The sequence below is a fragment of the Heterodontus francisci genome, chromosome 16 (assembly GCF_036365525.1).
Source record: "Heterodontus francisci isolate sHetFra1 chromosome 16, sHetFra1.hap1, whole genome shotgun sequence".
Taxonomy (NCBI): Eukaryota; Metazoa; Chordata; class Chondrichthyes; order Heterodontiformes; family Heterodontidae; genus Heterodontus; species Heterodontus francisci.
The window spans coordinates 95,918,172-95,943,255 of NC_090386.1; the positions used below are offsets into that span (position 1 = coordinate 95,918,172).

A 25,084-nucleotide genomic window follows, 5' to 3' on the forward strand; every position below is an offset into this window, starting at 1 on the left:
CTGTTGACCAGAAACTTAACTGGACCAGCCACATAAATACTGTGGCTACAAGAGCAGGTCAAAGGCTGGGAATTCTGCAGTAAGCAATTCACCTCCTGACTCCCCAAAGCCTGTGCACCATCTACAAAGGACAAGTGTGATGGAATACTCTCCATTTGCCTGGACGAGTGCAGCCACAACAGCACCCAAGAAGCTTGACACCATCCAGGACAAAGCACCCCACTTGATCAGCATCCCAACCACTAACTTAAACATTTATTCTCTCCACCACCAGCGCACTGGCAGCAGTGTGTACCATATACAATATGCATTGCAGCAACTCACTAAGGCACCTTTGACAGCACCTTCCAAATGCACGACCTCTACCATCTTGAAAGAAAAGGGCAGCTGATGCATGGGAACACCACCACCTGCAAGTTCCCCTCCAAGTCACACATCATCCTGACTTGGAACTATATCACCGTTCCTTCACTGTCACTGGGTCAAAATCCTGGACGTGGTTCAAGAAGGTGGTTCACCATCACCTTTACAAGGGGCAATTAGGGATGGGCAATAAATGCCAGCATTGCCAGTGACAGTCACACCCTGGAATGAATTAAAAAAAACACTTTATGAAGAAAAGAATCCCAAGAAGTGGCTGGTTAGGTGATTTATACAGTTTTAATTTTTACTCTGATCAAGGCAAATAAACATTACTATCCCTTTATGACATTTAAGAGGATCACTGACTCCATGATAGAGTGCTGAACCAGCTTGAGAACAAACAAATTAAACAACTCACACAAATATCGAAAAAAAATTGCAAATTAAATATTAATGAGTACTGTTAAACTTTAAATAGCTGATCCATTCTTTTCCCTCCATAAGCCTGAGGTAAACCAGACACACTGGAAATTCCACAACAGGAACTCAGCCGAAACATTTTATCTTGTGGTAAATGGTTGAACAATATAAGCCCACTGCCTTTACCCAGGACTACTTGTCGACTGGACCACCTTCCAGAACAGTCTTAGACCATCTGTCCATCAGCCCCAGTGTGATGTATCTAGGAATGGGGTGGTATAATGTGGCGTGGTGTGTGGTGCTGCACGGAAACCATGTACTTACACAGTGACACACCCTTCATCTGTTTGGTCTTGCTCTGTTTACAGGCCAGGACTTTAGCATAATCGTGGTGGAACTCCAGGCAGCTCAGAACTGCAGGATTTAAAGTAAACTCAGATTCTAATAAAACCAGTGCTGCCATAAGGTTTAATGGAAACTTTCAGAACTCCTCCATTCTACTCAATTTCCTTCCCTCCTCCCCCCAACATTTAGTCTTGCTTCAATTCTATGGGACACGGCACCATGTCCAAGTGGCCATGTGTGTTATCAAGATTGTTGACGGTGTAGGGAATTATGGACAAGGGCATTTCCCCATGCTCAACACCCCCACACACTCGCGTCCCTGCAGAATGTTACTAAATCAGGGGATTGGACCCTTGTTCCCTTTAAAATTTTGTTGTGTGTGGCCAGTTTTTACAGTGCATGATCCCTTTAAGTATGTTTGCAGGGCCGCGCACATGCAATATTTATCACAGGACAAGATTAGTGCTCCGACCCGTGCAGCTTAACAGGAGCATTGCTGCGGACACTGGCTGATATTTCAGATAACGTTTGAGATCTGGAGTTTTGACAAAGGGTCATGATCCTGAATGGTTAACCCTACCTTCCTGTTCCCACAGCTGCTGCCTGACCTGCTGAGTGTTTCCAGCACTTCCTCTTTATTTCAGATTTCCAGCATCCGCAGTATTTTGCTTTCTGTTCTGGGTGAAGATTGGCCCTTGCATACCTATTCCGTTTTCAAAGCTTTATTCACTCATCTTTCATAGACATAGTCTGCAAAAGTAGTTCCTCATTCTGATTGTAATGTAGGATCAGGTAAACTTCAGAACATTTTTTAATTCAAAGCACAGAATAAACATTTAAAACAATGAACTCAGAGGTGGGATAGTGACTCGAGTTGCCAACCCTCCAGGATTGCCCTGGAGTCTCTAGCAATTAAATATTAATCTCCAGGACACTGCTGCAAGCAACACATCCAGGAGAAAAAGCACCAGGGCATTAAAAGATAATTTTTTGAACTGTTCTTTGGAAAATTGGCTTCACTAATCACAAAAATAATGGACATTGGGGCCAAAAAGCTGCTTGTCTGGCAGTCAGGAATTATCTAATCAGGTAATGAAGAGTGTATTGGCTTTCTGATTGGCCGGGGCACAGCGAGGATAGACATGAAAGGTGACCAATGACGGGAGAGTGGGGGGAGGTGGAGAGGCAGAGCGGTTGGAGGCAGGATGTCACATCCAGGAGTATGTCCAACCAGAGTTGGCGACCCTATCTGCTACTGCAGTGAGAGAGCTAAATCCTATTTTTGCTGGACAATTCTTGTGTTGCAGTGCAGGACGGAATTAACTGAGTCTCAGTGACTGACCTTAGAATAAAGAGGAGCAGCACAAGGCAGACTGAAACCAACAACCTGAGCATTAGGAGCATGAGTGGTGGCTGTCACTGGCACTGGGGATGATTATGTATGGCACTTGCATTTTGTTAGATGAACACCAGGTGTCCCTCTGTTTGGAGGATGTGCATTGAAGCAATTGGACTTCAAAGTTTGACGAAACATTCTATAGGCTCTGAAGATAAAAGTAACTAGTTATTAGAACACCCACAGGAATGTTCATTCAGACACAATAGGGGTTAAAAAGCAAGGAAACCATCAGTGATACTTCGTTATGAGACTGGGAATTTGAGAAGATAACCATAATCACGGATGACACTTTATATCTTTTGGGGCTTCCCGAGACATTTTGAAGGGAGATAAACATCTTTGTTTAGCACAATGGTATGCCTGTTTCTTATACATGTAGTAAACTCAAGTCTGTATTATCCCTGGCCTCACTCAACGTATTCTAAGACAATCTGAATGAAGGGAAGGGGCAGAGTATAGAATAGAAGAAAGGCACAATGGCGACATGAGAACTGACTTTGGCAACTGGCATCAAAGGCTAAGCATAATGGAAGTTATAAATGCAGTAATAGCCCTATAGAGAGAATAAGGTGCAAAAGGTAGTCTGCATTGACTTCAGACAGTGCTGACCAATACATTATACACTAACCAGATGTGGCCGATTAGTAATCCAGATGTGGCTAATTGCATTTTTAATTAGCAAATTTAAAAAATGGCCATTTTTGGACATGTGGTCTACAATGATTCTAGTGAAGAGACTTGTGGACAATAGGAAAGCATTTTGGGGTTAAATGGTGTTTTAGTGGAGTTTCAAAGGCTCTTCTGGTGAATGAATGGGAGACCCTCACCCCTGAAATTCAACCTGATGCATTTATATTAGGAGTCAGGAAAACTGATTGGATCATTACAATGACTAGAGGACTGTTATAAATCATCATAAAGGCATGACAGAAATACTCTGTATTTGTGTTCAACTGCAGGATGTTGGATCTGCCCCTTGTCCAGCAGATTGGACTAAGACCCAGAGAGACTCTTTGCTTTTCTCAAGTGGGGCAACATGGTAGGTCAAGGTATAGAAAAAGAGGTGAGGACTTGGAAGAAATGGCGGACGTTTGGTGTGATTGCTGTGGCAGATGGTTTGAAAAGCTCACTGAGAAGTTGGGTAGTATCAAATGCCTGTCGGAAAATACATGCGGTCCCTTAGTTCAAATCCAGGAACCGTAGACCAGTGAATTTACCCTCTGAGGTGGACAAGATGTCGGAAAGTAGCATTAATTTCAGGATGCCAAAGTCAAGGCAGACAGGGTCCTGAAATGAGAACATAATAATTAGGCCATAGAAGGTAAGACACAATTTGAATATCTTGGGCCAAGTCAGGAAAGATGTTGTTACTTTGGAGAAAGTGCAGAGAAGCTCGAGTGACTGCCTGATAACACTGAGTTATGGAGATACCCTTGATGTTAATTTGTACAAACAGGAGAGGCTTAGCATGGACCTGGTCCATAAATTTAAGATTGTTAAAGACAGAGACATCATTACAGTGGATAGTGAGTTTGAGGTGGTGGAGAAAGATAGATCTAGGGGCCAACCATGTAACCTGGGCAATGGGGGAGGTGAGGCTGCAGCTGTTGCAGTTTTACTTATCTCAGAAGGTGTAGAGGAGCATTCCAGAGCAAAGAGGGATTCTTTGCAGTCCATCAGGAAGGTGACAGATGGAGAAAGGGGTAAACACATGACATGGAAGGGTAGGAGTGAATCATTTTGGGGGATAATTATGGGTTTGGGGCTTTGTGGTCGCAAATGGAGGAAATGTTTCACAGGATCCACTGAACTGGCAATAAGTTCATTGGCTGTTCCTTGGAGGTATGGGCTGAAGGTCTCCTTCTGTGCCATAACTTTCCTATAGTATGGGGTAGGAGAGAGGACGAGGGAGAGTTGGTACATGGATATGGAATAGGCCAAAGATGGAAGAAGCATGTATGAACCTGATGGCTTTTTCATGCCCTTGATACATAAATGTAAACATTGACCCACCAGAGTTTGGTCCTCATTCTCCCTGGTTTCATCAAGTACAAATTAGAAATCAGTGCAGTTAAAATAAAATGACACATTTCATCTGTGAAAAGCAAACAATGGACCAGACAAATCTAATAAAACACACTTTCTTCTGCTCTGTTGTCTAGTTACACTATTATCCAGAACAGCGCATCACCCAAATAAAGATGAGACGGTGTTTATGTTGGTTGACCAGCTCAGCTCCGCTTAATTTGGCACATTTACACATCTAGAACTCATTTACTGTACTATGTCACGATCTGTTTCTTCATGCAGTTTCTTCATCTCATGGAAGGATGCTCAGTTTTGGCAGATGCCAGTGTTCTGTTTGCCTGAGCATGAATTTATTTTCCACCAGTGTCTTTGCCGGTCCACTCTTGGGTTGCCATTGACAGGAACGGTGGGAGTAACCGAATCTGTTCCGCCGGACAGTGTCTCAGAACTGGCCTGCGGTGCTGGGGTCACATTGCAAGAGGCGAACGATGGATGGGTCTTTTTTTGCTCCATTGATGAACTCTTCTAGAGAAAGTCTGCCTAGAAATCCAATAATAGATAGTTAAGAATGAGGTTTTCAGGACCAGGGAGAAACAGGCGGCACAGTGGCGCAGTGGTTAGCACCGCAGGCTCATATCTCCAGCGACCCGGGTTCGATTCTGGGTACTGCCTGTGCGGAGTTTGCAAGTTCTCCCTGTGACCGCGTGGGTTTTCGCCGGGTGCTCCGGTTTCCTCCCACAGCCAAAGACTTGTAGGTTGATAGGTAAATTGGCCATTGTAAATTGCCCCTAGTATAGGTAGGTGGTAGGGGAATTGAGGGAAGGTGATGGGATTAATGTAGGATTAGTATAAATGGGTGGTTGATGGTTGGCACAGACTCGGTGGGCCGAAGGGCCTGTTTCAGTGCTGTATCTCTTAAAAAAAAAAACCATGATCCTTCCAACATGCTTGACTCTTTCTGATAGATTAGCCTTCACCTACCCGCCTCTCTCCAGAAACATACTTGATAAAACTTATATTTATATAGCACCTTTAATGTAATAAAATGTCCCAAGGTACTTTACGAAATGTTATAATGCAAAATTAGACACCGAGCTACGTAAGGTGATATTAGGGCGGTTGGTCAAAGAAGTAGGTTTTAAGGAGAATCTTAAAGGAGGAAAGAGAGGTAGAGACGCGGAGGTGTTTAGGGAAGAAATTCCAGAGTTTAGGCCCAGGCAGCTGAAGGTGCAACCACCAATGGTGGAGTGATTAAAATCGGGGATGCTCAAGAGGCCTGAATTAGAGGAGCGCAGAGATCTCAGAGGGTTGTGGGGTTGGAGGAGATTACAGAGATAGGGTCATGGAGAAATTTGAAAACAAGGATAAGAATTTTAAAATTGAGGTGTTGCTTGACCACCCTTTGAGCCCAATATTCCAAAGTTCTTCCCAAAATCTGCTCCAAAATCCTTCCCTGGTAACTTATTTCACAACTTTATTACTCTTTGAGTGAAGAATTCCCAACAAATAATAAAGTAATTAAGGAGGAAAACATTTTTCCATTGGCAGGAGTGGACACAGATTTAATGTAATTGGCAGAAAGATCGGAGGGGAGATGAGCAGAATTGTTATTTTTACGCAGTGGGTTGTTGTGATCTGGAATGTGCTGCCTGAAAGGGCGGTAGAAACAGATTCAATTGTAACTTTCAAAAGGAAATTGGATCAATACTTGAAAAAAGAGCAGAGGAGTGGGATTAATTGGATAGCTCTCTCAAAGAATCAGCACAGGCATGATGGGCTGAATGGCCTCCTTCTGTGCTGTATCATTCTATGATTACTTCATCTTAAATGACAAGAGTAAAGAACAGCTCGTTGACTGCATTTCCACTTACCATCTGCGTTGGTGTCCATCTGACGGAAGATTTTTTCTGTTCTTTTCTCCGGAGTAGCTTCATCCTCGGACAACTTCATCACTGATGAAACCATCTTGTAGATAGCCTGTCCGAGGAGAACAAACATCAGTACTAAAGATCCCCTCAGTTTGAAAACACTCGTCTGACTGGAGAGGCAGAGTTCTGTGCATGCTCCTGTTCAAAGCACCGAGAGGGTTATTATTTTTATTTTTTGAAGGCAGTGGTCCAGAAATCAGATCAAACGGTGCCCAATTTTCTAGCACCAAAGGGTCCAATATGGAGTGTGCCTCGTTGATTCTGGAGATCAGAGCACGCCCAATTGGTTAGGGCACCCAGAGTTGTCCTGCACCCACAACTGACCCAGTGCCAACCCATGCCCAAGACTTCTTAATACAACTCTGCGGGAACAGGTGCTCCGCCATGAGAGTCTGCCTCCCATTGGCCAACACGCGGGACAAGAGAAGACAGGATAGCGTTTGGAGAGTCGTACTTAATGAAATAAACCACTTTTCAAAAACCGTGTCTGGCCTCAAAGTAAATCGATTCTAAATCAGATGGAACTGTGCCTCTTGGTAGAGTTAAAGGGCTAATTAGTGAGACACTGCGGAGGCGGTTTTGGGGAAGTGGTCGTATAAAGATACACGCAATAATGCAGTGCAGAGAAAATAAAAATCCACTTAATTTCTGAGTCTCATGATGGGCAAGTTATTGTATAATAGATATTGAGGTTATTGCTTTTTAAAAAATCATCATAGAATGACATAGTACAGGAGAGGCCATTCGGCTCATTCCAACTCCTCCCGTTCCTCCCTCCACAGCCCTGCAAAGTTTTACCCTTCAAACATTTATCCAATTCTGCTTCCACCACCCTTTCAGGCAACACAATCCAGATCACAACTCACTGTGTGAAAATAATTTCTCTTTGTCTCGCCCTCTGGCTTTTCTTTTTGCCAGTTGTCTTAAATCTGTGTCCCCTGGTTACCGATCCTTCTACCACTGGTTAAAAGTTCTACATCAATATAGCGAATCCAAGCCGTGATCTACCTCCTCCCTGCTCCTGCTTGGCACTGACTTAGGAAAAAGGGAGGAATTTTCGTCTAGAATCTCAGCTATTCCAAAAAGAGAGGCAGGACAGGAAAAAAACTGAAGGAAACAGCAAAGGGTGGGGGAGATCCAGATAAAGAAATTCCCCTTTTCTCTGATGGGGAATCCCATACCTGGACAATCTCCAACATCTCAGATTTGCTGATATAACCATTCCCGTCAACATCATACATGTTAAACGCCCACTTCAGCTTCTGCTCCAAGCCCCCTCTGGAAGTCACACTCAGTGCGATGATGAACTCGCGGAAGTCTATCGTGCCGTCTCCATTGGTGTCAAAGGTACGGAAAACGTGCTCCGCAAACTTGGAGGCATCGCCGTAGGGAAAGAAGTTGCCGTAGAGCTTTTTGAACTCGTCCATCGTCAGGTAGCCGCTGGGGCAGTCCTTCACAAATCCCTTGTACCAATCCTGAATCTCATTCTCAGTGAACTCCGTGTTTTCCCGTAAATCCTGCAGCACCTCGGGACGTAGCTTGCTGTTCTGTTTCCCCATTCTCACCGCCCCACAACGTATCTGCAATAGGAAGGGATAGAGTAGCAATGTTGCCTTGTCAAAATTGCTTCACAGAGTGCATTACTCCTAGAGTGGGCTTACTGACATTTTAGCAAGAACGTGCTCCTTTCATGACTTCAGGATGCCCCAGTGAAGCGTAGTCACTGTTGAAGTGCAGGAAACGCAGCAGCCAATTTGCGCACAGTTAAGATTGCAGGATGGAAGATGGTCACATACCCAAGGACCTTCTGTATGGTGAGGTTGCCAGGGCCAGACGACCAGTGGGGCACCCAAAGCTCCGCTTCAAGGATGCTTGCAAGCGTGACGTGAAGACCCTAAATGTTGACTATCACACTTGGGAGTCACAAGCTGGCGAAAGAGGGAAATGGCAACACATCCTGTGGACTGGTGTGCACTACCACGATGACCAGTGGCTACAGCAGCTTGGCAACAGGCACCAACATCAGAAACAACAATTCATGGTGTCACTTGGCAGCTTCACGTGCGGCAGTTGTGGCAGAACCTGCCTCTCAAGGATTGGCCTTCACAGACATCAGCAAAGGTGCACCAAGAGAAGACATCCCACCTAAATGGATTGTTTGCTGTGTGTCCATCAGCTTTCATAGATGGAAGGATGGCAAGCACGATCCCAGAAACTACAACAACCAGATAATCAGTTTCAGTGCTGTTGATTGAGGGTTATACTTTCCTGACATCTTTTAAACACAAAATATTAAAATAGTGATGATAAAAAACCTACCCTCACCAACTTTCCCTACCTTTCCCAAACAGAATACGGGATTCAGGAAGCTCCTGCCTCTGGGAGAAGGCAAAACGAATAAAGAAAATGGAAGAGTTCACTAACTTCCTCTTTTACAGAGACTCTATTGTGACTGAACCAGGAAGTGGCATCAATAACAGAACAGAATCCATGGCTCCCATCCAGCCAGTTTCTATAACTATTTGAAAGTAAATAATGTGTGAGGCTGCAGAAGAGAAGATATATGGTGGGAAGGTGATCTGTGTCACCAGATTACTGTCCAATCGCTGAAGGTGAAAACATAGTTTCGGTTACTTGGATCAATTTGTTCCAACTTCCTGCTGTACCAGGAACTGACAAGATGGAAGTGCTTCCCAATCACTCCCGCTCCAGGATTGCTTCTCAATCACTCCTGCTCTGGGACTGCTCCCCAATCACTCCCGCTCCAGGATTGCTTCTCAATCACTCCTGCTCCAGGACTGCTTCCCAATCACTCCCGCTCCAGGATTGCTTCTCAATCACTCCCGCTCCAGGACTGCTTCCTAGTCACTCCCGCTCTGGGATTGCTCACCAATCACTCCCGCTCTGGGACTGCACCCCAATCACTCCCGCTCCGGGACTGCATCCCAATCACTCCCGCTCCGGGACTGCATCCCAATCACTCCCGCTCCGGGACTGCATCCCAATCACTCCCGCTCCGGGACTGCATCCCAATCACTCCCGCTCCGGGACTGCATCCCAATCACTCCCGCTCCGGGATTGCTCCCCGGTCACTTCCGCTCCGGGACTGCTCCCCAATCACTCCCGCTCTGGGACTGCTCCCCAATCACTCCCGCTCTGGGACTGCACCCCAATCACTCCCGCTCTGGGACTGCACCCCAATCACTCCCGCTCTGGGACTGCACCCCAATCACTCCCGCTCTGGAACTGCACCCCAATCACTCCCGCTCTGGGACTGCACCCCAATCACTCCCGCTCTGGGACTGCACCCCAATCACTCCCGCTCTGGGACTGCACCCCAATCACTCCCGCTCTGGGACTGCACCCCAATCACTCCCGCTCTGGGACTGCACCCCAATCACTCCCGCTCTGGGACTGCACCCCAATCACTCCCGCTCTGGGACTGCACCCCAATCACTCCCGCTCTGGGACTGCACCCCAATCACTCCCGCTCTGGGACTGCACCCCAATCACTCCCGCTCTGGGACTGCACCCCAATCACTCCCGCTCTGGGACTGCTCCCCAATCACTCCCGCTCTGGGACTGCTCCCCAATCACTCCCGCTCTGGGACTGCTCCCCGGTCACTCCCGCTCTGGGACTGCTCCCCAATCACTCCCGCTCTGGGACTGCTCCCTGGTCTCTCCCACTCTGGGATTGTTCCCCATCACCCGCTCTGGGACTGCTCCCCAGTCACTCCCGCTCTGGGACCGCTCCCCAGTCACTCGCAACTCAGAGGTTATTGATAATAGGAATGGAAACAGGCCATTCAGCCCATCGAGACTGTTCTGCCATTCAATTAGATTATGGATGCTCGGTATCTCAATTCCATTTATCTGCTTTAGTTACATATCCTTTGATATCCTGACCCAACAACATTTTAACAATCTGTCTTTAAAGTTCTAATTGACCCCCTGGGTCCACAGCCTTTGGAGGCAGAGAAGTTCCAGATGTTTACTCCCCTTTGTGTGAAAAAGTCTTTCCTCATTTCACCCCTTAACAGCCTGGCTCTGATTTTAAGATTGTGTCCCCTTGTTCTCAATTCTCCTATCAGAGGAAATCCTTTCTCTCTATCTAACCTATCGAATGACTTTATCATTTTACACACCTTGATTGGATCACCCCTTAACCTTTTAAACTCAGAGGGATACAAGCCAAGTTTAAGCAACCTGTCCTCATGATTTCACCCTTAAATCCCTATGTCATCCCAGTGAATCTGTGCTGCCCACCCTCCAAGGCCAATGGATGTTTGTTTCATGAGTACAAATCCCACCATGACAAATTGTGAAAGTGAATTTGGTAAAATCTGGTGTCTACCTACTGGGTAAGACAGTGTTGTGGTTATGTTACTGGTTCAAATCGCACGGTGGTGTTTGAGAACTTGAATTCGACTTAAATAATCTGAAATGACAATAAAGTTGACCATGAAGCTGTTGGGGTGTTTTAACAAAACACCAACTGCCTCATAATGGCGTTTAGGTGAAGGAAACCTGCTGTCTTTACCCAGTCTGGTTGAATTTTCACTGACACCCTGAAGTGCTCCAGTGAGTCACTGTCAGTTATATCAAATGTGGCTCTGCATTGCCCACATTCTGAGGACAAATAAAGAAACAAACAAGACTACAGTTGAAGTGGGAAGGGGTCAGTGTTGGGTCTAGAGATGATTCTAACAGCACCGTACATTCGAGCGAAAATGGATGGTGGCCACCAGTGTCTCCACTTCTCACCCCAGTCAATCCTTACCCACATGAACCCACAGTTAACACAAAGCGGAGAATAGAACCTGGGATCCTTAGCGGGCTGTACATGTACCAGTCGTCAGCAAGTCAGAACTGTTAACAGGCACCGAACAGCAGCAAATGTAACTCCTTTATTCAAAAAGGTGGGGGGACAGAAAGCAGGAAACTACAGGCCAGTGAGCTTAACATCTGTCTTAGGGAAAATTTTAGAAGCTATTATTAAATACGTTATAGCAGGGCATTTAGAAAAAAATCAAGGTAATCAGGCAGAGTCAACATGGTTTTGTGAAAGGGAAATCATCTTTAACCAATTTATTGGAGCTCTTTGAAGAAGTGACATGCGCTGTGGATAAAGGGGAACCGGTGGATGTATTGTACTTAGATTTCCAGAAGGCATTTGATAAGGTGCCACAGCAAAGGTTATTGCAGAAAATAAAAGCTCATGGTATAAGGGGTAACATCATGGATAGAAGATTGGCTAGCTAACAGGAAACAGAGAGTAGGTATAAATGGGTCATTTTCTGGTTGGCAAGATGTAACGAGTGGTGTGCCACAGGGATCAGTGCTGGGGCCTCAATTTTTTACAATTTATATAAATGACTTGGATGAAGGGACTGAAGGTAAGGTTGCTAAATTTGCTGATGACACAAAGATAGGTAGGAAAGTAAGTTGTGCAGAGGACATAAGGAGGCTACAAAGGGATAGAGATAGGTTAAGAGAGTGGGCAAAGATCTGGCAAATTGAGTATAATGTGGGAAAATGTAAAGTTGTCCATTTTGGCAGGACGAATTAAAAAGCATATTATCGAAATGGTGAGAGATTGCAGACCTTTGAGATGCAGAGGGATCTGGGTGTCCTATTGCATGAATCGCAAAAGGTTAGCAGGTTCAGCAAGTAACTCGGAAAGCTCATTGAATGTTATTGTTTATTGCGAGGGGAATTGAATACAAAAGTAGAGAGGTTATGCTTCAGTTATACAGGGCATTGGTGAGACCACATCTGGAGTACTGTGTACAGTACTGGTCTCCTTATTTAAGGAAGGATGTAAATGCGTTGGAAGCTGTTTAGAGAAGGTTTACAAGACTAATACCTGGAATGGGCAGGTTGTCTTATGAGTAAAGGTTGGACAGGCTAGGCTTGCATCCACTGGAGTTTAGAAGACTAAGAGGTGACTTGATTGAAACATGTAAGTTCCTGAGGGGTCTTGACAGGGTGGATGTGGAAAGGATAGAAACCACAGAAAAATTACTGCACAGAAGGAGACCATTCACTAGGGGTCACCCATTTAAGACAGAGATGAGGAGAATTTTTTTCTCTCAGACGGTAGTGAGTTTTTGGAACTCACAAAAGGCAGTGGAAGCAGAGTCTTTGAATATTTTTAAGGCAGGGGTAGCTAGATTCTTGATAAGCAAGGGAGCGAAAGGTTATCAGGAATATGGAGTCAAGGTTACAATCAGTTCAGCCATGATCTTATGGAATGCCAGAGCAGACTTGAGGGGCCGAGTGGCCTGCTCCTAATTTGTATGAATTCTGGGTTCACACTGTGCATGTGCAGAAATGCCCAGCAGGAGTAAAGAAGTCAGGTGTCTTGGTTTAACACCAATTGAAACCTGATTGGTTACCGTCATGCCTAAGCCAGCATTTTTTTTTTATTATTTGTTCCTGGGATGTAGGCATTGCTGGCAAGGCCATCATTTGTTGCCCATCAACTGAGTAGCTGGCTATGCCATTTCAGAGTCAACCACATTGCTGTGTAGTCTGGAGTTACATGTAGGCCAGACCAGGTAATGACAGCAGATTTCCTTCATCATTACTGAGAGTAGCTTTCAACTCCAGATTTTTATTAATTTAAATTCTACCAGCTGCTGTGGTGGTGGGATTTGAACCCATGTCCCCCAGCATCAACCTAGACCTCTGGATTAGTAAGCCACTGTTACTGGAAGCAGTCTGCAGATAGAGAGTCCGTGGGTTAAACACATTAACATTACCTCTTGCCTGGTTCAATCTTCCACCAGTTATATTCATTGAAAATTTTACTGTTGACTTTAGATATTACGAGGAGCTGCTTTGGTGATTCTTGGCACTGCTAACCTTCCTCACCGTCTGAAGTAATTTTCTTTTTCTGTTTCTGTGCAGAGCACACAGCAGAGTGTGGAAGGCACAAAGCTCAATGCTGTGCTTCTGCGACCACATCCGAGCTGCCTATTTGTGGAGCTCTGCAATCAGGCTGACAGGAAGCTAGGTACAGCTGCATGGAGAAATCTAGAACATCCAAAAACCCACAAGGTGAAGTTTTAGTAGCTCATTCACAGACCATCACTAACACGTTACAGGCATGCACAGAAATAAAATGCACTCTGCACTGAATCAGAGCTACTCCCTCCCCACCCTGCTTCCTCCACTATAGTCACTTCCACAGCTAGCAACCTGCCTTGCTGTTGGCCGTGACTCAAATGGTAGCATTTTCACCGTTAAAACAGAAGGTATGTGGGTTCAAATCCCACTCCAGCCAGCTGAGCACATAATCCAGGCTGACAATATTAGTGCAACGCTGAAGGAGTGCTGCACTGTCAGAGGTTCCATCTTTCAGATCAGATGCTGAACCAACGTGCTGTCTGCCCTCTCAGGTGGATATAAAAGATCCCATTGCCACTATTCCGCAGAAGAGCAGGGGAGTTTTGCCCGATGTTCTCGTCAAGATTTATCCCTCAACCAACAGCACTAAAACATACTATCCGGTCATTATCACATTCCAGTTTGTGGGATCTTGCTGTGCACAAATTGGCTGCTGTGTTTCCTACGTTACAACAGTGATTACACTTTAAACGTTCTTCATTGGCTGGAAAGTGCTTTGGGAAATCCTGAGGTTTGGGCACAAGTGTCCTTACTGTTTGAAATCTAAAAATTGAAGCTAGCTAGATGAGGGCTGGAAGGTAAATTGGCCGTCTCTATTTTAACTGCCCACCCACAGGGTTGTCAGCCAGGTGGGAGGGGGAGTGGGGGCTTTAAATTCCCTGCCCCCACTCTGTGTAAGTAATATTTGGGCCGGGGCTTGTACGGTGAGTTAACAGGACTGGGAGTTGCAGTACTGCAGGAAGGGACTGAATACTTGCCTTTGACACAGAGCTACCAGTAACCAGACAAGTGTCTGGGAGTCCAGAACAATGGCAAAAATAACAGGCAATTATGTTGAAATAAAACTAGGGAGGGCAGCTTTAAATATCAGCAAACCTCAGTTTAAAAACAAGGGACTACAGGAAGATAGAAACATATTGAAATTTCAGCTAATGACAGTCATATCGATTTGTTCATATTTGCACAGTTTGATGAACTAATGTAGGATAGATAATCACCTATTCTCTTTTACACAGCAACTGGCTGCTGTCATCTCTCCCATATGTTCACGTTTGATTAACTATGATAGCTCTGTGCAAAGTCTGCTATCATCAGCAGCTATTTGAATTTTGATTAGCCACGGTAAATCTGACCTTGGGTTGCCAACTCCGGTGGGACGTATTCCTGGAGAACTCATCATGCGAGCTCCCAAACCGCCCACCCCCCACTCTCCCGCCATTGGCCGCCCAACAAATACTAGAACTACTTCTGCATCTTGCATTTACAATGTGCCTTTAATGTAGTAAAACATCCCACAGTGTTTCACCGGGAGCGTAATCAAATAAAAACTGACACTGATCCAAAGAAGGAGATATTAGGCCAAATGATCAAATGCTGGGAGTATCTTAAAGGAAGAGAGAGAGGCGGAGATGTTTAGGGATGGAATTGTCGAGCTTGTAGCCCAGGCAGCTGAAGACACGGCCTCCGATGGTGGAGCGAAGGGAGTGAGGGATGTGTATTCAATCCAAATATAGATGAGCATAAAGACCCCCAAGCAAGAAGTGCAGTGTGTCCACGTCCTGTGATGTGACAAGACAATACATTGTCTTTCCACAGATTAATATAATTTTGTTTAAAATTATAATTATTTTTAAACTTCCTGTTACCTGTGTGAAGTATCATGTTACAAAAGCAAAAACTTTGAAATCTGGTGGGGATGCTTCAATTTGGAGAGAAAGGCAAGTGAAATTTAAAAAACTATAGATTATAAAAATAAGCAGGACCTGCTTCTCCTCTTTCAATGAATGTTCTCCTTCACCCACCCATCCTTCAGTATTTCTTCGGCAAAGCTTTGTTGAGTGTATTATTTCCATCGAGACAAGTATCAATGTTCAACGAATTCAGCAAAAGGTTCTACAGTCTGTTAATAATTGTGAGTAAAAGCATGAATCTTGGGCTCGGCTCAGTGGGGAGCATTCTCACCTCTGAATTAAGAAAGTCATGTGTTCAAGACCCACTCCAAAGACTCAGAGCACAAAATCCAGGTTAACACTCCCAGTACCAACACTGACGCAGCACAGCACTGTCAGAGGGTCAGTACTGAGGGAGCGCTACACTGCCGGAGGGTCAGTACTGAGGGAGTGCCGCACTGCCGGAGGGTCAGTACTGAGGGAGTGCCGCACTGCCGGAGGGTCAGTACTGAGGGAGCGCCGCACTGCCGGAGGGTCAGTACTGAGGGAGTGCCGCACTGCCGGAGGGTCAGAACTGAGGGAGTGCCGCACTGCCGGAGGGTCAGTACTGAGGGAGTGCCGCACTGCCGGAGGGTCAGTACTGAGGGAGTGCCGCACTGCCGGAGGGTCAGTACTGAGGGAGCGCCGCACTGCCGGAGGGTCAGTACTGAGGGAGCGCCGCACTGCCGGAGGGTCAGTACTGAGGCAGCGCTGCACTGTCGGAGGGTCAGTACTGAGGGAGCGCTACACTGCCGGAGGGTCAGTACTGAGGGAGCGCTGCACTGCTGGAGGGTCAGTACTGAGGGAGTGCCGCACTGCCGGAGGGTCAGTACTGAGGGAGTGCCGCACTGCCGGAGGGTCAGTACTGAGGGAGTGCCGCACTGCCGGAGGGTCAGTACTGAGGGAGTGCCACACTGCCGGAGGGTCAGTACTGAGGGAGTGCCGCACTGCCGGAGGGTCAGTACTGAGGGAGTGCCGCACTGCCGGAGGGTCAGTACTGAGGGAGCGCTGCACTGTCGGAGGGTCAGTACTGAGGGAGCGCTGCACTGCCGGAGGGTCAGTACTGAGGGTGTGCCGCACTGCCGGAGGGTCAGTACTGAGGGAGTGCCGCACTGTCGGAGGGTCAGTACTGAGGGAGCGCTGCACTGCCGGAGGGTCAGTACTGAGGGAGCGCTGCATTGTAGGAGGTATTGTGTTTCAAATGAGATAGTAAACCTGTCTGCCTGCTCAGGTGGACCTGAACTCAGTTCCACAGCAGCTGGTTAAATTGCTAACTGTACCATTATGAGCACAATAAAGTTCCAATGACTTAATTTGAAATATATTAGAGGTTGAGAAGATAAATTTTTCTAACAAATATATGAAGAATCTATTTACATATAACTAATTAAAAAAAACTTGCATTTATATAGCACCTTTCATGAGCTCCCAAAGCATTCTAAATGAAATATTTTTTTAAGTGTTATCACTGTTGTAACGTAGGAAACACAGCAGCCAATTTGCGTACAAGTTCCCACAAACATCGAAACAGATGCACAAACAGCACTCAACAGTTCCTGTTTCCTGAGGGAAGTGATAGCTGCACTCAAAACTCCTGTGACCCCAATGAGGAAATCTTCCATTACAATGTGCATCAGCTTCTATTATTGCACTACATGCAACATCACTGTAAACAACATTAACCGCAAACAACGTTACCACAAACAACATCAACGTAAACATTAACGCAAACGTTACCACAAACAATATTGACGCAAACAGCATTAATTCAAACAGTACTGCAAACATTATCACCATAAACATTACTGCAAACAGGACCACAAATATCATCGCCATAAACAACATGGCAAATATTACCACAAACTTTACTGCGTACAACAATATCACAAACAACATCGCAGTCGGCATCACTGCAAACACCATAACCAACATCACCGCAAACACCATCACCACCGCAAACACCATCACTGCAAACAACATCACCATCATCACCACAAACATCACCATAACCAACATCACCGCAAACACCATCACCATCACCGCAAACACCATCACCATCACCGCAAACACCATCACCATCACCGCAAACACCACCATAACCAACATCACTGCAAACATCACCATAACCAACATCACTGCAAACATCACCATAACCAACATCACTGCAAACAACACCATAACCAACATCACTGCAAACACCATCACCATCACCGCAAACACCATCACCATCATCACCGCAAACACCATCACCATCACTGCAAACAACATCACCATCACTGCAAACAACATCACCAACATCACTGCAAACATCACCATAACCAACATCACTGCAAACAACACCATAACCAACATCACCGCAAACACCATCACCATCACCGCAAACACCAACACCGCAAACACCATCACCAACACCGCAAACACCATCACCATCACCGCAAACACCATCACCATAAACACCATCACCATCACCGCAAACACCATCACCATAAACACCATCACCATCACTGCAAACAACATCACCATCACTGCAAACATCACCATAACCAACATTACTGCAAACATCACCATCACCAACATCACCGCAAGCAACATCACCATCACCATCACTGCAAACAACATTACCGCAAACACCATCACCAACATCACCGCAAACACCATCACCATAACCATTACCGCAAACAATACTGCAAACAACATCACCGCAAACACCACCATAACCAACATCACCGCAAACAATACTGCAAGCACCATCACCGCAAACAACATCACCGTAAACATTATTGCAAATAACAACACTACAAACATCACTGCCAACATTACTGTAAACGTCACTGTAAATAACACTACTGCTAACATTATCACAAGCAACGTTACTGCAAACATTACCGCAAACGTTACTGGAACCATCAACACTGTAAACAACATTACTGCAAACGTTACCATGTGCAACATCACCACAAACATTACCGCAAAAATTACCACAAGTAACATTACCACAAACATTACTGAAGACATCATCATCGCAAACAACATTACAAAGATCATCACTGCAAAAAAATCACCATAAACAACAACACTGTAAACAACACCATAAACAACATCAACGCAAACATCACCAGCATAATCAGCATTACTGCAAACATCACCGCAGCCAACACCACCACAAACAACATCGCAAACAACATCACTGTAAATAACCTTACCGCAAACAACATCACTGCACAGATCACTGTAAACAGTACCACTGCAACCAGCATCACCGCAAAACAACATCACCGCAAGCTGGCCTTGCTGCCGATAAGTACCACCACAAGGCAGGACACACGAAAGCACACAGGAACATGCCACTACACACTGAGAGATGGTATGGCATGCAGCAACACACCGAGACACACAAAGACACTCAGTGGCACACCAAGACATGGCACAACATGTTGAGATACATCGCGACAGACTGTGAAAGACCTAAACACAGGGAGATGACTGAGCTACACCACCAGTAATCATACTTCAGAATCTTTTTGTTCTTCCTATGTTTTTTTATTTGTTTTTGGGATGTGAGCAACTCTGGCAAGACTATTGTTCCTAGCTCGTTACCGGAGGGCACTGTGATGTTAGGATTCTCGCCTCGGAGTCAGAAGGTTGTGGATTCACTCCAGAGACTTCAGCACAAATCCATGCTGGGGGAGTGCTGCACTGTCAGAGGTGCTGTCTTTCAGCCAAGGCCCTGTCTTCTGTCTCAGGTGTATGTAAGGAATCCCATGGCATTATTTTGAAGCAGAGCAGGGAAGTTCTCTCCAGTGTCCTGGTCAATATTTATTCCTCAATCAACACCGCTAAGGGAGACGGTGGCACAGCGGTAATGTCACTGGACTAGTAATCCAGGCCTAATGTCCTGGGGCACAGGTTTAAATCCCACCATAGCAGCTGGTGGAATTTAAAATTCAATTAGTTAAAAAAAATCTGGAATTGAAACCTAGTCTCAGTAATGTTACCACAAACTATCATCAATTGTGGTAAAAAAAACCATTTGCTTTGCTAATGTCCTTTAGGGAAGGAAATCTGCTGTCCTTATCTGATCTGGGCTACATGTGACTCCAGACCCACAGCAATGTGGTTAACTCTTAAATGGCCGAGCAAACCACTCAGTTCAAGGACAATTAGGGATGGGCAATAAATGCTGGCCTTGCCAGTGATACCCGCATCCTGATTGTGTGGTCATGATCCCATTGACGTTTGTGGGAGATTACTGTGTGCAAATTAGCTGCTGCATTTCCTACATTACAAAAGCGAAAGTACTTCATTGGCTGTAAAGTGCTCTGGGACGCCCTGCAGTTTTGAAAGGCGCTATAGAAATGCAAGGGTCAAGCACGTAAGAGTCAAATGTTGTCGAGACCTGGTGATTCGACAAGTTCCTTTCTCTGATGGTCAATAGTGAACCAATTGGGTTTTTACAACTATCTGGGGATGTTCACGGTTATTTTCTACCCACAGATGACCATGTTTGTTAAACAAAATTCATAACCTGCCATGACTTGAATCAAGAAGTCTCAGGGTTGTTAGTCCAGCAGCATAAACAACACCACCACCTGCAAGTTCCCCTCCAAGTCACACACCATCCTGACTTGGAACTATATCGCCGTTCCTTCACTGTCACTGGGTCAAAATCCTGGAACTCCCTTCCTAACAGCAACGTGGGAGTGTGCCTACGCCACATGGACTGCATCGGTTCAAGAAGGCAGCTCACCACCACCTTCTCAAGGGCAGTTTAGGATGGGCAATAAATGCTGGCCTGGCCAGTGACGCCCACATCCCATGAATGAATATAAAAAAAACCACCAGGCTACCTAACCCCTAACACAAAACAAAGCCCAGCACAGACAGGGCCAATTAATCAGGCAGTCTCAGCTACTGACACTGTGCATCTGCTAAGTGTTGCATCATTTCTCATCCATTTAACAGAGGACCCTCAGCAGCCCATGTGTGCTTCAAGCTGGAGTTAAACTGTACTTTGGCGCGAACTCAAACCAGCGGACTAGGAGTCCTGACCCTCACTGGGGGGAGGGGGGAGTGGGGTTCATATACACCATCGTCTCCTCGCTTATGCTGCTGTCTTGGGCTGATTCACATTGATAAACCACTCTGACTTGAAGGTGTCAATCTAGCTGGTTTTTGACAGTGGCCTTGCAGCAGGCAAAAATTAGATGTTAGTGAAACAGATTCAGCTAGATAAGCAATTTTAATTAAGTACTGATAAAACACACCAAACAAACACAAGCAAACCCAGCAGCACCTGAGAGATTAAGCTGCAGTTCAGCTCATGTGTTTTCAATCCAAAATTTAAACCTATCATTCTTTCTCTGGTGCAGGATAGTTCCAGCATTTTCATCTTTAATTAATGGGATAACACTAGCATAGGTTTGAAAGAAGATGCCAAAAGCAAAAGACCCTTATTAAAGTGGACAATGGGGAAAGAAAACATTAAACCTGAAGGAGTGTCAAAGGGCCCTGAGTGGGGAGGAGGGAGGGCTAGTGATCTGCCCATGGAGAAACTCCCACCATATATCCTGTTGACATTGGGGTACCAGGGAAGGGAGAGTATGTGCTGAACGATACAGCTTGGTTTGCTGCAATGCAGATGTTTGGAGCTGGGAGAGCTCCTGTGCATTTTTTAAAAATTAAACACTGCTCGTTTCCTATTCCTGTACAATCAACCCTACCAACAAAGAACAAAGAAAATTACAGCACAGTAACAGGCCCTTCGGCCCTCCAAGCCTGCGCCGATCCAGATCCTCTATCCAAACCTGTCGCCTATTTTCTAAGGGTCTGTATCTCTTTGCTTCCTGCCCATTCATGTATCTGTCTAGATACATCTTAAAAGACGCTATCGTGCCCGCGTCTACCACCTCCACTGGCAACGCGTTCCAGGCACCCACTACTCTCTGCGTAAAGAACTTTCCATGCATATCCCCCCTAAACTTTTCCCCTTTCACTTTGAACTCGTGACCCCTAGTAATTGAATCCCCCACCTGTTTAATCTCCTGAACTTCTGCATACATAAATCCCAATCCCCCCAGCAACATCTACCCTTACATCCCCATTTTTCAACCCCACTTTACAGCCTCTGAGAGACAGTATTCCCTTTAACCCTGGTAGCATAGGAACCTCACTTACCTTTCCAAACAGAAATTAATGCGACTCCTTTTTGAAGCAGTCACTCGAACAATGTTACTGGTTTTGCTGGGACTCAGTCCCACATATCTACTGATGTGTGAGAAGTGAACTGTTGAATCTCTATAAGTTACTTAGTGTATCACAATATTCTGCTGCTCATTATTCTTTGTGTCCGTTGCAGCTCTGTGGGTAGGAGAGAATCAGATCTCCTGGTTCAAACCCCACTACTGAGGGAGTGCTGCACTGTCGGAGGTTCCATCTTTTGAATGAGATGTTAAACCAAGGTCCCATCTTCCCTCTCAGGTGAAAGATCCCACAGCACTATTTGAAAGTTGTCCTGGGGCCAATATTTATCTCAACCAGCATTACTAAAACAGATCATCTGGTCATTATTGCATTGCTGTGTGCAAATTAGCTGTTGCTTTTCCTACATTACAACAGTGACTACACTTCAAAAGTACTTCATTGGCTGTGAAGCTCTTTGAGATGTCCTGAGATTGTGAAAGGCACTATAGAAATGCAATTTGTTTATTCTTTTACAGCTTCCCCTCCAGAAGGTACTGACTGTTGCTCATTGCTGTCAGCAGGAAGAGCCCGTTACACACTCGCAGACCCTGAATTTCCTGCATGGGTACATCCTGGAGTTAGACCTGCAGGGGAATGCCTGTGCATCATATTCGAATACACCAGAGTGTAAAACGGCTGTAACTCAGGGTAACAATTCCAGCCCAGGGAAAGTGCTCAGCTCACTTATATCTCTTCTGAAGTATAAGTCGCATCCCCTTCCCCATCCCACACTCCCATCCCCACTCCTCCAACCCGAAACACTGACCCTAATAGTAAACTTTAAACTCCATCACTGATCGTAAAACTAAACCATAAACCCCATCACTGATCCGAAAACTGCAATTTCCCAGATTGTTGAGTACAATTTCAGCAGCTGCAACAGTGGAATCTGAACTCATAAACTCTGAGTTACTATTTCACTATGATTAGCTCTCGTTACCTTACAAAACCCGAAACACTGCCCATATAAGCTGGTACTGACGCCGGATACCCAAAGCAGCAGTGCTGACCCGAAACATTAACCCTAGAAAGCTCTGCACAGATCCTAAATAGTCATTAAAATAACATTAATTCTGCATCCCAGCAAAATCAGGATGTGATCAGAGCAGATACGCAGGATGTTTCTGGAACAGACCCAGAGTAATCCAGACACTTTCCCACAAATTCTCTCACACTTCTGTGTTTACATACTCTGATTTTCCAATGTGTACACCCACTCCTTTCACCCTGCAGTTCTCACACTGATTCACACACTCACACTGATTTACACATTAATTCTCAAACGTTCCATTGCATTAACTGATTCATTTTTTTGCTCCCTCATTTTCTCACACTCTTTCACATTGAGTGTCAGGGAAGCATTCAGCTGCACACTGGCTCTCTCACAACCCCCTCTACATGCTAAATTCTCTCCCTGGCTGGTTTGCACGTACACACTGTTTTTAAAAATCAGTCTTCCCAAGCTCACACTCTGGCTGATTCCCAGTCATTCCTGCACACACTGATTGCTAACACTTTTTGCACACTTGCTTTCACACTGGAACGCTTCCCGCTCCCGGTTCCTTTTGTCTCATGTTTTTTTAAAATCTTGTTTTAAGTCTCGACTCCGACCGGAATTTGAAGGGTAATAATTCTCACCGAGCGCTGGGCTCCGGATCCCAGGAACAGACACACACTGAGACACTGACTGAGACTGACTGCTCACTGCGGGATTCTCCCTGTCCCCGCTCACCTTCCCGCTCCCCGTCCCGCTTCCAGCTGAAACTGAAGCCACTTTCGCGGCAAACAGCCCCGGAACCCCAGGAAACTGGATGACATCAGAGCAGAGACCTTAAATGGAATAAAGGAAGAGGAAGTAAGAGAGCATTTCAAACGACAGCTTCAGTGAAACTGCAATACTGCCCTGGGACTGAGGGCGCTGTCAACACCCACCCAGTAAAACAGAGTGACAGAGAGAGACACAGAGAGACAGACACACATATACAGTGACAGAGAGAGAGAGAGAGAGAGAGAGACTGATACAGAGACAGACACACATATACAGTGACAGAGAGAGAGAGAGAGAGACTGATACAGAGACAGACACACATATACAGTGACAGAGAGAGAGAGAGAGAGACTGATACAGAGACAGACACACATATACAGTGACAGAGAGAGAGAGAGAGAGACTGATACAGAGACAGACACACATATACAGTGACAGAGAGAGAGAGAGAGAGACTGATACAGAGACAGACACACATATACAGTGACAGAGAGAGAGAGAGAGAGACTGATACAGAGACAGACACACATATACAGTGACAGAGAGAGAGAGAGAGAGACTGATACAGAGACAGACACACATATACAGTGACAGAGAGAGAGAGAGAGAGACTGATACAGAGACACACACACACATACAGTGACAGAGAGAGAGAGACTGATACAGAGACACACACACATACAGTGACAGAGAGAGAGAGAGAGAGAGACTGATACAGAGACAGACACACACATACAGTGACAGAGAGAGAGAGAGAGACTGATACAGAGACAGACACACATACACAGTGACAGAGAGAGAGAGAGACTGATACAGAGACAGACACACATATACAGTGACAGAGAGAGAGAGAGAGAGACTGATACAGAGACACACACACACATACAGTGACAGAGAGAGAGAGACTGATACAGAGACAGACACACATATACAGTGACAGAGAGAGAGAGAGAGAGACTGATACAGAGACACACACACACATACAGTGACAGAGAGAGAGAGACTGATACAGAGACACACACACATACAGTGACAGAGAGAGAGAGAGAGAGAGACTGATACAGAGACAGACACACACATACAGTGACAGAGAGAGAGAGAGAGACTGATACAGAGACAGACACACATACACAGTGACAGAGAGAGAGAGAGACCGATACAGAGACAGACACACATATACAGTGACAGAGAGAGAGAGAGAGAGACTGATACAGAGACAGACACACATATACAGTGACAGAGAGAGAGAGAGAGAGAGACTGATACAGAGACAGACACACATATACAGTGACAGAGAGAGAGAGAGAGAGAGACTGATACAGAGACAGACACACATATACAGTGACAGAGAGAGAGAGAGAGAGACTGATACAGAGACAGACACACATATACAGTGACAGAGAGAGAGAGAGAGAGACTGATACAGAGACAGACACACATATACAGTGACAGAGAGAGAGAGAGAGAGACTGATACAGAGACAGACACACATATACAGTGACAGAGAGAGAGAGAGAGAGACTGATACAGAGACAGACACACATATACAGTGACAGAGAGAGAGAGAGAGAGACTGATACAGAGACAGACACACATATACAGTGACAGAGAGAGAGAGAGAGAGACTGATACAGAGACACACACACACATACAGTGACAGAGAGAGAGAGACTGATACAGAGACACACACACATACAGTGACAGAGAGAGAGAGAGAGAGAGACTGATACAGAGACAGACACACACATACAGT

The 25,084-nt window shown here is 45.5% G+C and overlaps 1 protein-coding gene across 5 annotated transcripts; it reads right to left on the reverse strand.

Moving 5' to 3' along the window:
* Nucleotides 1-641: 641 nt before the first annotated feature.
* LOC137378388 (neurocalcin-delta-like) lies at nt 642-23,394 on the reverse strand. Of its 5 annotated transcripts, none has more exons than XM_068048670.1 (4): nt 23,296-23,394; nt 7,665-8,063; nt 6,427-6,532; nt 642-5,095 (listed from the first exon to the last, which is right to left on the reverse strand). In XM_068048670.1, exons 2-4 carry the CDS (start codon nt 8,040-8,042, stop codon nt 4,998-5,000), a joined length of 582 nt encoding a protein of 193 aa, XP_067904771.1. In that variant the 5' UTR covers nt 8,043-8,063; nt 23,296-23,394; the 3' UTR covers nt 642-4,997. The 5 variants fall into 5 exon arrangements, with proteins under 5 accessions (XP_067904771.1, XP_067904769.1, XP_067904773.1 ...); XM_068048668.1 differs by having other exon boundaries at nt 23,202-23,393; XM_068048672.1 differs by lacking the exon at nt 23,296-23,394 and adding an exon at nt 13,248-13,353.
* Nucleotides 23,395-25,084: the final 1,690 nt, after the last annotated feature.